We start from the raw sequence: 17,881 nt of genomic DNA on the forward strand, positions 1-17,881 counted from the left end.
AACATACATGTAACTGGCCAATTGCCAAGAAAATCCAACACGGTCACATCTGACTTCAAAAGAGGAAACTTCACAAAAATGAGGGGATTGGTAAAAAGAAAGCTGAAAAACAAAGTCCAGAGGGTCACATCACTCGAAAATGCTTGGAAGTTGTTTAAAAACACTATATTAGAAGCTCAACTGGAGTGCATACCGCAGATCAGAAAAGGTACCGCCAGGGCCAAGAAGATGCCAGCATGGTTAACGAGCAAAGTCAAGGAAGCTCTTAGAGGCAAAAAGTCTTCCTTCAAAAAATGGAAGTCTTGTCCGAATGAAGAAAATAAAAAAGAACACAAACTCTGGCAAAAGAAATGCAAGAAGACAATAAGGGATGCTAAAAAAGAATTTGAGGAGCACATTGCTAAGAACATAAAAACCAACAAAAAAAAATCTATAAATACATTCAAAGCAGGAGACCATCTAGGGAGGCTATTGGACCCTTGGATGATGAGGGAGTCAAAGGTGTACTAAAGAACGATAAGGAGATTGCAGAGAAGCTAAATGAATTCTTTGCATCTGTCTTCACAGTGGAAGATATAGGGCAGATCCCTGAACCTGAACTAACATTTGCAGGAAGGGATTCTGAGGGACTGAGACAAATAGTGGTAACGAGAGAGGAAGTTCTAAGCTTAATGGACAATATAAAAACTGACAAATCACCGGGCCCGGATGGCATCCACCCAAGAATTCTCAAAGAACTCAAATGTGAAATTGCTGATCTGCTAACTAAAATATGTAACTTGTCCCTCGGGTCCTCCTCCGTGCCTGAGAACTGGATAGTGGCAAATGTAACGCCAATCTTCAAAAAGGGATCCAGAGGGGATCCCAGAAATTACAGCCCAGTTAGCTTAACTTCTGTCCCTGGAAAACTGGTAGAAAGTATTATTAAAGCTAGATTAATGAAGCACATAGAAGAACAAGCCTTGCTGAAGCAGAGCCAGCATGGCTTCTGCAAGGGAAAGTCCTGTCTCAGTAACCTATTAGAATTTTTTGAGAGTGTCAACAAGCATATAGATAGAGGTGATCCAGTGGACATAGTGTACTTAGACTTTCAAAAAGCGTTTGACAAGGTACCTCACCAAAGACTTCTGAGGAAGCTTAGCAGTCATGGAATAAGAGGAGAGGTCCTCTTGTGGATAAGGAATTGGTTAAGAAGCAGAAAGCAGAGAGTAGGAATCAACGGACAGTTCTCCCAATGGAGGGCTGTAGAAAGTGGAGTCCCTCAAGGATCGGTATTGGGACCTGTACTTTTCAACTTGTTCATTAATGACCTAGAATTAGGAGTGAGCAGTGAAGTGGCCAAGTTTGCTGATGACACTCAATTGTTCAGGGTTGTTAAAACAAAAAGGGATTGCAAAGAGCTCCAAAAAGACCTCTCCAAACTGAGTGAATGGGCGGAAAAATGGCAAATGCAATTCAATATAAACAAGTGTAAAATTATGCATATTGGAGCAAAAAATCTTAATTTCACATATACGCTCATGGGGTCTGAACTGGCAGTGACCGACCAGGAGAGAGACCTCGGGTTGTAGTGGACAGCACGATGAAAATGTCGACCCAGTGTGCAGCAGCTGTGAAAAAGGCAAATTCCATGCTAGGGATAATTAGGAAAGGTATTGAAAATAAAACAGCCGATATCATAATGCCGTTGTATAAATCTATGGTGCGGCCGCATTTGGAATACTGTGTACAGTTCTGGTCGCCTCATCTCAAAAAGGATATTCTAGAGTTGGAAAAGGTTCAGAAGAGGGCAACCAGAATGATCAAGGGGATGGAGCGACTCCCTTACGAGGAAAGGTTGCAGCATTTGGGGCTTTTTAGTTTAGAGAAAAGGTGGGTCAGAGGAGACATGATAGAAGTGTATAAAATTATGCATGGCATTGAGAAAGTGGATAGAGAAAAGTTTCTCCCTCTCTCATAATACTAGAACTCGTGGACATTCAAAGAATCTGAATGTTGGAAGATTCAGGACAGACAAAAGGAAGTACTTCTTTACTCACTATGGAATTTGCTCCCACAAGATGCAGTAATGGCCACCAGCTTGGATGGCTTTAAAAGAAGATTAGACAAATTCATGGAGGACAGGGCTATTAATGGCTACTAGCCATGATGGGTGTGCTGTGCCACCCTAGTCAGAGGCAGCATGCTTCTGAAAACCAGTTGCCGGAAGCCTCAGGAGGGGAGAGTGTTCTTGCACTCGGGTCCTGCTTGCGGGCTTCCCCCAGGCACCTGGTTGGTCACTGTGAGAACAGGATGCTGGACTAGATGGGCCACTGGCCTGATCCAGCAGGCTCTTCTTATGTTCTTAAGATATACAACAAAGAGCTTTGTTTAGACCAGGGTTCAAAACCTAGATAAAGTTTTGGTGTTAGGCCTTTGTGGTAAAATAGAAATAATCTTGCCTGGCTGAAATGTGGTAACTGGTAATGGCTCTGGCTGGGCTACGGGTCTAAGAATTAATCATGTATTTGATGGCCAATTGCAATCCATCCAGATAAAAATCTGTTCCTGATTCATTGGGCAAGAATAGATGGATGTAGTGTTTGCCATACTACTCATACAGAAGAAAGGACATAGAAACAGATATGTCTGACATATGCCAGTGTGATGGTGTTGGGTGTTTGCATTTTGAACAAGTCCAGCACACTAATTGAGGTATTCAGATCATATATGGGATAATTATATGTTTTACCTGCCTTTTAGATTCATCTTTAAAGTGAGCCTAATAAAGTATGGGTATGATCCAGTCCTTATAGGCGAGGGCCAGGAAGCTCAGATGCACAGCTTCAGCTCAGGGTTGGACCAGGGGGGAGGGGGAAATTTATTTAGCGGAACACAGTTATCTGAGAAAATCTTAGACATTTTTTGTATAACCCTTGTGAGATAATTTGAAATTGTTCCTAACAATGCTATGTTAGTGGAATACACCAAGTCTTTCCAAGATTTTTCTGTAATGATATGCTCAACGAGATCCTCTTCTCGAATCAGAAGCCACAGCTTACAATCTTGCTAGCTAGAAAATCAGTTTGTTATGGTTCAGGAACCTTTCCAGTGGGAAGGACTATATTCTGACATAATGTGATATGCAAGCATCAATAGGTCTGACGTGCAGAAAGGTCATGCCAGCAAACATTAACATTTCAAAATAGCAATTAACGTAATTCATGTAAAAGAAGCTTATCCATGCTCTCCATAGACACCTGTTTTCCTTGCAGAGGGAGGGAGGGAGGTCAGTGCTGTATGCTAGGCTAGGTGGTTCTTTTGTCTTTCTTAAACCGATGTGTATAAAATTGCAAAATGAAAATGAAATCAGTAGGCAATTAGTACACATGAGTGAGGCTACCTAGTGAGCCCTCCTGTACAGCAGTTACATTTCCTTCTCCACACATTTCGATCAAGCTATTAATTTGTGTCCATTATTTTTATTTTTAGTTCCTGCTATGATAACTTCTTATCCAAACACTACCTTGGCAACACAGGGCCAAAAGAAAGAGATGAGTTGCACAGCACATGGAGAAAAACCCATCATAGTCCGCTGGGAGAAAGAAGACCGAATAATTAATCCTGAAATGTCCCGCTATCTTGTTTCCACAAAGGAAGTGGGTGATGAAGTGATCTCCACATTACAGGTAATACAAAAATGATAACAGACTGCCTTCAAGTCAATCCTGACTTATGGCAACCCTACAAATAGGGTTTTCATGGTAAGCGGTATTCAGAGGGGGTTTACCATTGCCTTCCTCTGAGGCTGAGAGGCAGTGACTGGCCTGAGGTCACCCAGTGAGCTTCATGACTGTGTGGGGATTCGAACCCTGGTCTCTCAGGTCGTAGTCCAACACCTTAACCACTACACCACACTGTCTCCCACAGGTAATACAACCAACCTAGTATTTTGCCTGTACTATTTTGTCTCTCAACATGTAAGAGTGTGTTTTACACTCCCCCTCCACACACCCACCCATAAGGATACTTATTCACTGAAGTCACCTGAAGACATTCCAGAGTAATCCTGTCTTCTTTCTAAAGAGGGATTAATATCTCATTTTTCCATTTTGCAGAGGGATGGTGTAAAACTATCATACTGCAGTAATATTTTACATCAATGACTGGGACATATTCTCCTCTTTAAACAGTCTAGGAGTGGGGAGCCTTTTCTGGCCACATTCCATCTTAGCCAGCCTCCAAGGACCTCATGCCAGCACTGGACATGGCCAGAGTGGATATAGCAACACCACATTCTCTCTGACACATGGACATATTGGACACATGCACAGCATGCATATAGCACACACACACAGCACATGCATGACTACATGTATGTGCAAACGTACATGCAGAAGTAATTACACACTTATCACCATCACTGTTATTGCTGTACCCGGAGTGGTACACTATATGATAAACATACCACCATTTACATATAATAATTAAACCAAAATGAAAAACAATGATAGCAGCACTCTCCTTGAGACTCTCATACAGGCACACACACAAACTGCAGCAGTTAGGCGTGGGAGAAAAAATCTTCCACTGGCACCAAGAAAAGGATGTTTTCAAGCCTAATACAGCACAACAGGGCCATCTCTGGTGAAGGGGCAGTCACAGCACAAAGGCAGGATGAACTCTCCCCTTTCCAGCTGTTCCCCCTCTGCAAATGGTCCCTGCAGCACAATTAGGGTTGGAAAAAGACACTTACTGGCTTGAATAGGAGGCTTTTTTCAAGCCCCAAACCTGTGCAGGGTTGAGAAGGAGACACAGGGCTGGATGGTGAGACCCCATGGACTGCATCTGGCCTCCAAGTTGCCAGTTCCTCATCCCTGGGTGGTGGAACATGTGTGTCTGTGTCCTTATATCCATTAATTTTTTAAAAAATAAGCAATAAACAGAAGAATCACAATCTAAAAACAGGATAAAGCCAGCAGTAGCACACCACATAAACCAGTATAAAAACACACTAAAAGACTGTAACTATTTTAAAAATCTTGTAGTATAATGAGGTCTCTGCTGGGCATTGAAAGGACCATAATTTGAGTGCCAAGTGAGCTTCTCTGGGGAGGGCATTCCATAGCCGAGGTGATACCACCAAAAAATACCACACACATACAGACACACATATATATACAGTAGGAGAGTAATGTGTAAATCTGCACTTGGGGGAATTTGCAAGGATAAGAGGCAACAATCCTGGTGAAAGTTCATAATTTCAGACTGAAAGGCATGTTTCATTCAATAGAGGAACATAATTTTTATTTAATGAAATATATCTGCTGATGTATGCATATGATACTGCTGTAAGACTAACTGATCCTGATAGTTTTTTTGGAAAGACTTTGCAAATGACAAGGTTGATTCATGATCTCAGATTGTTAGAGTGAGGGATGAATATTGAACCTGGGCTTCTGCTGGGAGGAAGGGTGGGATATAAATCAAATAATAAATACATAAATAACCCAGCTTTATATGCTCAGATCTCAGCTCTGGAAACAGCTGAGGCTGAATGCAGGTGTTCCTGCAAATAGGAATGGGTGTTGGTTTTTCTGCTGGAGAAGTTCTGTGTCTCCCTGTAACTGCTCTGCAAAGGAATCATTTGTGTCTTCCCCTCTTCCCCTGCTTCAGGTAGGCCACCTCCTGCTCCCTAGGGATGGGGGAGAAATTCAATTCAATTGCATTTATAGGCAAACTTACATATTTCACACTTTCAAAAAAAATACATGAACCAAAGCACAACCATCCTTCAAATTCGCACATCTTCAAATTTTTCAGGGCAGACCTGCATCCAAGTAATGCATACAAGAGCACATATACAAGGGTAAAGTGTGCAGATAAATGCATGCATTAGTGAAAATAATATACCAACATGCATTGTGTAAGGAAAATTGCTTTGCAAAAATGTGTATAATAGGCAAACTTGCATACAAAACTGTGTATATTAGAAGAACTCTGTGCTAAATAGCTGATAAATTTACATGAGTATTTTTTTTAAAAAAAACAGCAAGCTGATGTGGAAATGTGGCAAACTGAATTTAAGACTGGAAAAAATGAGAAACAGAGAAACCAAAGTTGACAGAGTTACACATCCCTACTCCTCCAATATTTCTCTCTATTTTATGTGTTTAAACACAATTTTTTACTATTAAAAACTGTTCCAGGTATTACTATGAAAGCCATCAGGGTTCTATAAAAAGCCACAGAGCGTATATAATTTATTATTGTTACTCTTACTGTTATTACTACTACCATTATCATTTCCATTTATCAGTCTGTTTATATACAAAAAAGTGTTTCAAAGCGACTTGACAAGAATAAAATACACCACATAAAAAAAATTGAAAACCAGAAACATTTGAAATGGACAGTACACAATATGTAAAATGCCCATCTAGCAATGTATGAATAGAGAAAAGCCCTACCCACCCCACATGAGTAGAGCACTCCCAGCATTTATCCCTGTTTCCTCATTCATGAGATTAATGTCGTATTGTGCTTAACGTCGTATTGAGGGACAAGTGCTTGAATAGGGATAATGTGAGATATATTCGTTATATGGGGGGGGGGAGAGAGAAAGAGAGAGGTGAATTGTGTTTCTATGCAGTTATGTTTATGTTTTTAAATGTAAATTGGTTGGAGACATTTTAGGTAAGAAGTGACTAATAAGTTAAATAATAATATATGTGCAGAAGCAGCTTGCCAGGTGGGGCAGAGTCGCTACACCTGCTTCCCAGCAGGCGGGTTACTCTTGTGGAGCCAATCCAGCACTTCTGCTGGTGCATTGGCACCTGGCTAACTCCTCCCCCTCTTCTTTCCGGTAAACAACAGTGACCCACCCGCCAGGTAACTAGCATAGGGATTCTGCCACATCCAGCAAGCCCTTCTGTGTATGTGGTTTAGATATACAAACATCAAGTATTATTGGAGAGAAGTGTTATCGATCTGTCATGGTACATCTTGCAGAGTAGCATTAAACAACAGATACATGTATCCGAATCTATAAATCATATCATTCCATCAAAGTATTAAAAACTTACAGTAAATTTTAATTACTACAAGAGTAGAATTAACTACTTGTGTAAGAGAAGGCCAAATACCTTAGCACAGGACACCCAGAAAATAATTTTGAGGTACATAATGTGGTTCTACTGCTGCAACTAAACAGATCAAGCCTCTGCAAATTGCCTGGATGGGAGTCTATCTAGGAGCCATTTGTGAGCCACTTTGAGCTCCATGGAGGAAAATTGGGTATAAGTGAAATAAAAGGAGTAATTCTACACTAGCAACTCTCGTGTTTTGCTGCAGTCCCCACTGTTTGGGTTTGGGGCCATGTATCCACAACTTTGCTGTGGGTGTAAGACATGTTGTGCATGTACTCATTTGTGTGTGTGCAATGTGTGGTTTACTGCCTATATGAGCATCACAAGGGAATAAACAGAAGATAAAATAAAAATAAAAAGGATTTTAGGGGAAATAAAAACCTATTAAAACTGCTTCCATCCAAAACTTCATGAGCCAAACTTTAAGCCCCAAAAAGCTGATTCACGTGTGTGTGTGTGTGTGTGTGTGTGTGTGAGAGAGAGAGAGAGAGAGAGAGAGAATGAATGAATGAATGAATGAATGTGCGTGTGGTATATTCTATATGTGTGCCTGCATCTGTGTGTGGGTTGTATTCAACTAAGTCCTACTCAGAGTAGACACTTTAAAATTAATGCACATATGTTAGTCATGTCTATTAGCTTCAATGGGTCTACTCTGAGTAGGATTAGCATCAACCATCACCCTATGTCTCTATGTGTATGAGAGAGTGTGGGACAGTCCAGCCCACTGTCACCTCTTGCCCACCTACTTTTGTTTTGGTCCCATACCCTGGGCTCCTTGCTGCCCTGGGCTCCTGCTGGGAGGAAGGCTGGGATATAAATCAAATAATAAATCAATAATACCCCACTGGCATACAGCCCCAGGAAGGATGACTCCAATTTCCCCAACCCTTACTATGTGGAATCACATATTGCCTTTAAAGTCTGTTCTTAAAAAGGGCTTACTTTCAATATTGCCTATTGACTATGTTTTCTTCTTTTCAATCCACAAAATAGATTTTGCCAACGGTGCGAGAAGACTCTGGTTTCTTCTCCTGCCATGCCATCAATTCATATGGGGAGGACCGTGGAATAATTCAGCTCACTGTGCAAGGTAGGAAGAGGACAACATAAGGAAAAAAACACAGCTATTGTAGTACAGTAAGTGTATGTCATGCTCAGAAATCTGTTTGGGGGGTTCTAGTCCCTAATGAAACATAGTCTTAATTGTCAAAAATAGAAACTGTATAAGTTTAAACTCCATCTGTCCAGTTTCCACTGGAACTATTAAAAATGCATACATAAGCACGGAATTGTAGACACATGAATTTTAGACACAAGTTTGTTTAAATCTGCCTTAACCTGAGATCAATACAATACATGCACCATAAGACAATTGATGTGCAGTAAAACACTTTGGGGCTCATTTAAACATCAAGATACAAATACAGAAACCAATAGTAAGCACTTGATTGTATTGTGGTTCTTTTCCCCTGGTTGATGTCACACTTAAAGGGGCTTTTAATCTATGTGCCAGCCCTTAATGCACGCAGTGCCCACTAGCATAGCAGCCACCCTAGATATTCATAACTAGCATACAGACATTTCATGTGCCAGCCAATGCATAAAAGTACTAATTAAAAGTACTTTTGAGCAGCTTCCACATTATGTATTTATTTTTTATACCACTTAATAAGTAAAATCCCTAAGCAGTGTATACAGTATTAAAAACAGTATGATCATTGCAAAAGAAAAAAACCCCATATACAACATTATTACCATCAGTAAAGATAGAAAATTCTTCAATAAAATATTCAGTAAAATATCAATATATAATAAAACACACAACTACTTCCATATTTGAATCTCTCATTTTTAATACCTAAGACTGACATCTGGAATACGGACTTGTGAATAAACATGACTGATGTCAGTGCTATTCTATGCTCACTTACCGGGGAGTAAGTTGAGTTGAACTCAATGGAGCTTACTGCTGACTTAACATGCATAGGAGTGCACTCTTAATTCAGTGGCTTTAGGCTCGCAGCAGCCTTAACTGGGTGAAGCAATACAGTAGTTATTTGATTTTTTCTGAAGAAGAAACAGTGCACAAAATGTTTCAAGTCTGATCAGTGAAAAGCTCCCAGCAACTGTAGTGGAGGTTTTTGTTGTTGTTTTGCATTCTGAACTCCATTCCTCAGTACATTCTCAGGCCAGGTGCCCCCTACCGTACTTCTCGGTGAGGAGGTGGGGAACTGTAGTCAGGCAGGCTTCGGCAGGTTCTGGAGTGGCTGAGGTGATGCTCTTGTCAAATGCCAAGCTGAGGCAGAAATGAGCTATGGGGCTCTGCATATCACGCTTGCTCCCACGCCTATATGCCTTGGAGCTTGTGGATAAGATGTCAAATCTACTCAGGACTCACAAACAACCTTTCTCCCAACCTCCAATTTTCTGTGGCTGCAGGTTGCATCAGTTCCTAGTTAGCACAGGTACACAGGATAGCTCACTAAGCTAGTTCCCTCAATAAACTGGAATTTTGATTCTTATTTGCACTAAAATTGTGGTAATATGCATTTCCCCATATTTGAGAGACCTTTTAAAACTGTCCTAGAAGCACTGAGGAAATTTTAGCATAAATGTTAATACATGTATATACAAGATCATAGTGTGCTTTTCAATGCTATTCCTATATAAATAAAACATAAGAAAATTTATGTTAATAGACATGACTAACTTAGGTTCATCCATTTCAATGGGGCTACTCTGAGCAGGACATAGTTGAATACAACCCATAATACTTTGCTTCTGGTTAAGTAATTAAGCTGAAGTAACAACTAACTATTGACTCTGTCATAAGAGAACATTTAGAATTGAAACACACACATGCTTCTGCCCTTCTAATCACAACAATTGGGTATGTGTTAAATTATATGCAGATAAATTTTAGGCCATTTTGTTCAAGCTTACATTAAAGCAGGGGTGGATAACCTGTAATTCCTTAGATGTTATTGGACTCTCAACTCCCAACATCCCTGAACCATTGTCTGTGTTGGCTGGGGCTGATGGGAGTTGGAGTCCCACAACACGTGGAAGACCACAGATTTGCCACCCCTGAGGTAAAGAGACTGATATCACCACTCACCCTCTTCCATCACACACATCCTGGTTTGGGGGATAAGGATAGGGAAAGAGAGAGATTCTGTTCTAACAGTATTATTTTCTCAATTCATGTACATTTAAGATATAGAAATCCCCATATAATAGCCCAAACCTGTTCTGGGATAAATGTGTTCTTTTATTATAAAATAACAGCACAAAGTACTGCTACAATGGGGTTCTAAAGTAAGAGGATATCAAGACATTATCCCTGTTCAGCCATTCTTAAACTGTATCCGTGGAGGCAAAACAGAGCTATTTGTGCTGACCTCACCCCCTCTCTCTGACTTTCCTGCGTTGACTGACATATTCAGTTGAATGCAATTACTGTTGTCTCCAGGATCAGGAACATGCTCACAATCCTCCTTCATACTCTTTCTGCTCAATGAAGAAAGTGGGGGGACTTGACTGGCATATCTGGACTTGGTGCTCCCCCATCTCACCCCCACCCAGATACAATTTCAGAAGGCTTGAATAGAACTAACTTAAATGTCTTGACTTAAATATTAATTTTCCCTCCTTATCAGAATTAGGGGAGTAAATGAGTGTAAAATTCAGTGAGCAAAGAAAATAGCAAACTATCTTACGCTTCACGAACCATATTTTTGGTACTGTACTCACTGCTGTAGCTGACACACAGATCTTCCCTTCTCTTGACTAAAACAGAGTTTGTCTGTTTGCCCAGAACCCCCAGATCCTCCAGAAATAGAAATCCGAGAGGTGAGAGCACGCAGCATTGCCCTCAGATGGACCATGGGATTTGATGGAAATAGTCTAATCACGGGCTATGATATAGAATGCAAGAACAAATCTGGTAAGAGTATGTTGGTATCTCCAGCTTACAACTTTCAATTGTTTCCTGATTTTCTAGTAGTATGAATTGTTTATTTTAAAAATCAAAGCTCTCAGTTTTGCTGCTATTGTTGAGAGTGGCCAAATGTTTTACTGACATCTTGTGTCAAGAATACTTTAAATATTTGAATGAATGGTTTTCACCAGCCTCTTTTAACCAAACGTATCTTCAGCAGATATAGTCATTATAGCAACATAAACAGCTGCCTTTTACCAGGTGAGGCCACTTGTCCATCTAGCGGCTAGCCCAATAATGTCTACTCTGACTGACAGCCACTCTTTTCAGGATCTCAGACAGAAAAAAGGGCTTTTCCCATCATCTGCCACCTGATCTTTTTAAATGGAATGCCAGTGATTGCATATGAGACTTTCTGTATATAACACATGCTCTGCCACTAAACTATGGTCCCTTACAAAAATACATCCCTCTTCTCCCTTAAGGTCTTGTCTGAGATTCAAACCCAGGCCCTCTCACACCTACAGCAAGCTGGGATGCATAATGTTTCTTAAGTGGGAATGAATAGCTGTTTCCTGACATCTTCCTTTCCTTAAAGCCAATGACACTGTTGTTCTGGAAACGAATCATATTGTTGTGAGATACCTCATCTGAATAGGCACAATAAGAACCAGCTAGTCATGAAAATGTACTGGCAGGTATAGTGAGATGAGAATATGTCAAAGGGGAAAAAAAAGATCTCTGTGAAAAACCCATGCCCCTCCATACAACAACACATGTTCCTTACAGAATCTTTTCTATAAATATTTTGGGGAAAAGTAATGTCCTACCTTTAAGCATATATTTGCATATTTATGTCAGGGAAATCAATTGTTATTTGAAGCCTCAATGATAAATTCAGTTATTATTTGGAGAGGCAAAGAAATTATGTAAATATTTCATTTTCACCAAAAAAATCATTTTAACCATCAAAAAATGGGAAGAACTGATCTTCTTCACTGACTTCATAATTTAAAAAAAAGGTTAGATCAGCTTGAAGGGGGGGGAGAAATCTGCCTACGTTCTAGGGCAGATATTTGACACAGACATGTCAAAATAGCTGTGCACACAAGGAGTCCAGTTCTCCTTTAACATGCACTCATGCAGAAATGTATCACATGGGAACCAGATGATCACAGGTAAAGCCAACAGCAACACTCAATATCATTCATGGCTGTAGTATTTTTTTCTAACTGCCACAACAATTGCTACTGGACCTCTCTCTTGTCCTATAGTTCCTATGTTTCTACGTGGAAATATATACCTGGTTCGTGTAGGGAGGGGACAGGTTTTCAGCTATCAACATATTTTGGTGTCTTATATCTGTGTTAGAGTAACAGCCAGTGTATACTGAAGCATGACAGCACATTTGATTTGGGAGAATTCTGTGTTCCTGCTGCTACTTGGACCAGTCTGCATCTTAATTGGGTGATGATACTAAACAGGTGTGACACTGCAGATTTGTGATGGAGCTCCCAACTATCCTTTTTAAAAACAAACATGCAGCTGTGTGGGGTTCCAATTTCTATAAGAGCAGCAATAGTGGTGGAGAAGGTCTGAACCTTTCCCCAGTCTTAAGTTGCCCCTTAAAGGTGCTATTAGATTTGCAGCAAAGGAGAAACCCAGGCATCACCAAGTACCTGTGTTTTTTCCTGCTGCTGGAAATAATAGAAGCCTGGAAAAGGAGGAACAGTTTGATCAACAAAACAGTGAGGGGGTGGAAGATTAAGCATCCACTTCCCTTACATTGTGATCCCTCTTTTTTAAAGTTTTAAAAAGTAGATCTGATCATGGATTGACTTTCATATCTGCAGTTAGGAGAGAGAGAGGTCACCTAAAGCACATGGCTTCCCCCAAAGAGTCATGGGAATTGTAGTTTCTTAAGGGTGCTGGGAAAGTAGTTCTGTGAGGATCCAGGATTCTTTGGGGGAAGCTACATGCTTTAAATGAGCTTTGAATGTATGGTGTGGGTGTGACCACACTTACTGAAAACTTGAGTAAAGCTCTTCCATTTTTACCTGCTGTGGCAATTTTACCTGCTGTAGCACCCTGCTGGTGAAATTCTCCCCAACTGGGCTTGGAAAAGAACTTTGGAACTCATAAACAGTGCTGCCCCTAGGCACCGGGAAGGGGGGCAGTTGCCCCGGGCCCCGTGCTCTGGGGGCCCCCGCGCTTAGCGGTGAAAAGCTGGGCTGTGATGGGTTTTTTTCTTTTAAGCCATGCAGTCTCACCAGCCGCTTCCCGCTCTTGGGGAATCTCCCGCTCAGTTTTTCCCCTCTCCGCTCATCAGCTGTGAAGCAGGTGTGCGTGAGGCTTTTAGGCGTGAGGTTTGAATCCCCTGCCTGAGTGGCTTCATTGTGCTGCCTGCCGCCCGCTCATCAGCTGTGCAGCACGTTTACAGGCAGCGCTTGCTGGCTTATTCTGGGCGGGAGGATTGAAAGAGAGAAAGAATGTGGGGGGCCCCCAACTATGCTTTTGCCCCAGGCCCCGCACAGGCTAAGGGAGGGCCTGCTCATAAAAGCCTGCTTCAGTTAAGAGACGAGTATTACAAGCCCCTGAATACTTCTCCAGTTTGGACCAAAAATAATTCCCAGCTGCCCCCCGCCATCTCCAAAATGCTTTCACTGCCTGCCCTCATCCCCAGAACACCATCCCTCTCTCCCTTTTCTTTTATTTAATCACTTGATATTGTCAGAAGCAGCAATGGTAGCATGCAGAGAGAAGGGAGGTCTGTTCTCTCCCACCCTCTTAGTCATCATCTGGGCATGCACCACTGCAGTATGCCAGGGTTCACAGGCCCAAGGAAGATGTAGCTCTCCCAAGGGCCCAGGGGAGATATGGTTCTGTCAAGGGCTGATACAATAGCATTTGGGAGAATTATATCTTCCATGGAACATTGGGCTTGTGTACCAGGGTGCTACAATGCAACACACTTGGATGGCAAAGAAGGGGAGGGACGGACCTCCCTCCTCCCCTGTAGCTGCTCCCACTGCTGCTTGGCTAAGAATTGGAAGGGGATGCCTTTGGGGGGCACAGCCAGTGTCACAGGGTTTCACAATGCAGTACAGCAGGAATGCATGCCACCACTAATCTCTCAGCCATTTGGTAAGTAAAGGTAAGAGAGTATTTGGGGAATAGGGAGGGCTGGCAGTGAAGAGCTTCAATTTCAGATTAATCTTTTCCCAAGCCAGAGTTCTTTCTGATTTTATTTTTAAAAAACTTGAATCATTTCCAGGTTATTCCAAGATGAGTGGAGAAGTGCCCTACTTGGGTGTTATCCCTTTATTATTATTATTATTATTATTATTATTATTGATAATGATGATGATGATGATAATAATAAAAATAAACACTGCATGAGTGGAAGAGTGGGACTGTGTTTCTGTTGCCCTCATGTCCCATCATTCGTGTGTTGGGAGAAGGTCTACAGAGGGTAGTCTGCTCTATTTATGTGGGTGCCTCTCTGCATGATCAGGGTTTGAAATCACCAGGGGGAGCTCATATGTGTGGAACGGGCCCCCTTCTTCAGACCTTCCTCCCTTAGACATAGTGGCAGGGGATGGGGCCACTGGGAGTGGCCCTACATTCCCTCTCACATGCTGTTAATCACACGAGAGGATAATGCCCAGAAGATCTCATGGGTGAGATCCAACATAACGTTAGTGCAAGACATTTGAGACTTGACATTGGTGCATAGTGATAGCACACAAGTGGAACTGTCCCAGAGTATAATCATGATAGCTGTTGCTCAAGAGGTTGTGAAACCATTGGATCTGGCTGTTGTACTATGCCAAGAATGAGGCCCCTACTAGTGGAATAGGCTGCCACAATTAGATATCACTCCACATCTTCAGCAATTATGTTCATTAGACTCCTTGAAAGAAATGCTTAGCGTCAAGGAAACAAACTCTTGTAAGGCAGCTCTGCAATTATCAAAAGACTATGTACACTACATTGTTGCACAAAAGCCCCAACCATGGACCTCTGCCCCACCAATTACACAAGTAGTCTTTTGGAGACACTCGCCTATCCTTTAATTGTGTTGCACTCATTTCTTCCCCTTGTCATTCACAGGCCTTATTGAGCTGACTTCTTCTGCTGCCTGTTGGCAATTTATTATTTATTTATTACATTTATACCCGGCTTTTCTTTACATGATAGAAACCCAAGGCGGCTTACATATGGTTCCCAGGCAGTCTCCCATCCAGGCACTGACCAGACTTCAGCAGGGTGCTGGCATCATGTGCCTTCAGACCATAGCCTGGGACCATAGCCTGGTTGTCAAAGGAAAGTGAGTGTGTCTGTGACTGCGTGTGTGTGTATTCCCTGAGATGGGGACAGGCATGTGGTTTGTGTAGACAGACTGGTAGGCCTCAGAGAACCTCCTAGTTTCCCTTTTCTCACCTTCATAGATGACAGCATGCTTGCTGCAGCACCCAGAGCCTGAAGCCCACTGCAGTGGTTCTAGGGGTTCGCCCTCTCCATCCCATAACATAATAAGTTAGGGAAGACACAACAAACAGGGGTCTCAATGGACACAGGCTGGATAGAAGGGTTCATTTATTCTATCTGTCTGTCTGTCTTTTTTTTATTTCTATAACTTAATGCCCTGCTCTTCAATCCAATGGGATTCTCAGAGCAGCTTATAAGACAATATTATTTATTTATTCATTTATTTATTACATTTATACCCCACCTTTCTTTCCATGATAGAAACCCAAGGCGGCTTACATATGGTTCCCAGGCGGTCTCCCATCCAGGCACTGACCAGACCTGACGCTGCTTAGCTTCAGCAGGGTGTTGGCCTCATGTGACTTCAGACCATCACCTGGGACAATAAAATCATATAAGCAATAGCATCCAAAACCATAAACAGTAAAAAGGCAGTTAAAGAGCACAGTATACAAACATATCAGGATAGGCCACAAATAAAACTAAAAATCCTTGATGGTGGTAAGGGGAGGCTTTCATCTGACACTTCCCTGTGTATAATTCCAAAGCTGGGGTACCACAAAAGAGGGGCTCCCATCAGTTACCACCCACCTGACCTTAGAGAAGGACCTCTGAGGAAAACCTTATTGCATCTTCACTAACCTGCTGCCCTCTAGAAGTATGGCTGATGAGAGTTGTAGTCTAAGGCTACAATCCAATGCATGTCTACTCAGAAGTAAGCTCCATTGGGTTCAGTGGGACTTACTCCTATATAAATGTGTACTGGATTGTAGTCTAAAACACTGTGAGGGCACCAGCTTGGTGAAGATTAAGCCTTGGGTAATGACTCATCCGCAGTGCAGTGGTCCTAGAGGCCTCACTGATTCAACATGGGTCCAATTTCAAATCAGATTAATTTCAGATATCTATCAGTTGCACTCAAAATCAAACTAATCCAGTTTAACCAGCCTACTTCAAAATTAGATGTGGAAGCGGCCTGCCCATTTCTAACCCACACCAGGCAATTCTGTATTAGTCAAAAGGTGAGTGGGATGTTGAGTTAGGAGAGCCCCTGCAACGTAGAGCACTGTTGGCACTGTGTTTGCACCAGTGACCTCCATGATGACAAGCAACACAGTACTCCACTCGTGTCCACATCAGTTGTGACCTAGGTCCAACATTCAGCTTGCAAATACTTGCTTTGCAATACTTTTCAGCTCTTATGCAAAAACTCTAAGCATGCTGAGCTATTTCCTTTGTGTATCCTGGATCATACATCATATATAGGCTTTTTTCATAAAGTGTGAGAGCAGCATAGCCCTCGATTTGATTGGAAGCCCTTCTTTGTGTGCCCCCTCCACAGGAGGTTCGGAGGGTGGCAACACAAGAAAGCGCCTTTCCAGTAATATCCCCCTTGCTGTGGAACATTCTCCGTAAAGAGGCATGCCTGGCACCATCTTAATCCATCTTTAGGCTCCAGGCAAAGACCTTCCTCTACACCCAGACCTTTAGCCTTTGATGACCTCTTTTCGTGGGGTGGGACTTGTATACCTGCCCTTTATTTGTATTGATTTGTTTTATTGTGGTTTTTAATGGTCATAGGTGTTTGTAGGCTTTATGGATTCTGTTGTTTTTAATTGGTTATATAAGTCGCTCAGGGTCACCTGGTGAGAAAAGCAACCCATAAATATTGTTGCACGCCTGCCCAATCTCAGAGCGGCGAGATCTCAGGGGTCCCTGCGCTCATCCAGGGTTTGGTTTCCTTTGGGAAGAAGGTCAGCGGAGACTGCAGTGTCTTTATGAAATATGGTTTGTTTATTTACACACATTCCAACTTGAGAGGATGGAGGGGTCAAGGCATCAGCAGTCCAATATCCAGTTTTTCCATCAGTATTACAGGAGGCATCCTATAGCCATGATACAGAGAGCCAGCCTCTCTGCCTGCCTCCAGTCCCCAGCAATTCTTGCTCAAGACTGAAAACACAAGCCTCTCCTAGCAGCCAGGAGGGGGGGGAAGGCTCTCCTGAAGAGTTTCAATGACAAAAGGGTCTTCCTGGCCCATTCACCAGTTGCTGGGCAACTGATAGACCCATTATCCTATCTGGCCACTCTGTTAGCTTAACAAAAGACTCATCTGACCAGCAGAGCGAGTTCCTCATTCCAAGGCACAGGATTCCAAATCAGAGGTTGGAAGGGGACCCACAGGGATCATCCATTCCAACCCCAAACCCACAACAATATAAATAAATAAATTAACCTCACTTTTGTCTAGACATTTATTTGTCTTGTTCATATACCTAAACATAATTCATTAATGTTGCTTATTAAATGATGTGTACAG

At 42.0% G+C, this 17,881-nt stretch overlaps 1 protein-coding gene and 1 long non-coding RNA gene across 2 annotated transcripts in view; one reads left to right on the plus strand and one right to left on the minus strand.

The window, feature by feature from the left end:
- Nucleotides 1–17,881, plus strand: part of DSCAM (DS cell adhesion molecule) — a 602,142-nt gene that overhangs the window by 422,981 nt on the left and 161,280 nt on the right. Inside the window, exons 12-14 of the mRNA XM_061627614.1 lie at nt 3,472–3,668; nt 8,124–8,220; nt 10,948–11,076. Of these exons, the coding sequence (XP_061483598.1) occupies nt 3,472–3,668; nt 8,124–8,220; nt 10,948–11,076 (423 nt within the window). The remainder of the gene's footprint in view (nt 1–3,471; nt 3,669–8,123; nt 8,221–10,947; nt 11,077–17,881) is intronic.
- Nucleotides 5,310–11,223, minus strand: LOC133385159 (uncharacterized). Its single transcript, XR_009762788.1, has 4 exons — nt 10,884–11,223; nt 9,062–9,582; nt 8,073–8,211; nt 5,310–5,674 (listed from the first exon to the last, which is right to left on the minus strand). It is a non-coding gene; the product is annotated as an uncharacterized LOC133385159 (long non-coding RNA).

Source organism: Rhineura floridana, chromosome 5 (assembly GCF_030035675.1).
Source record: "Rhineura floridana isolate rRhiFlo1 chromosome 5, rRhiFlo1.hap2, whole genome shotgun sequence".
Classification (NCBI taxonomy): domain Eukaryota; kingdom Metazoa; phylum Chordata; class Lepidosauria; order Squamata; family Rhineuridae; genus Rhineura; species Rhineura floridana.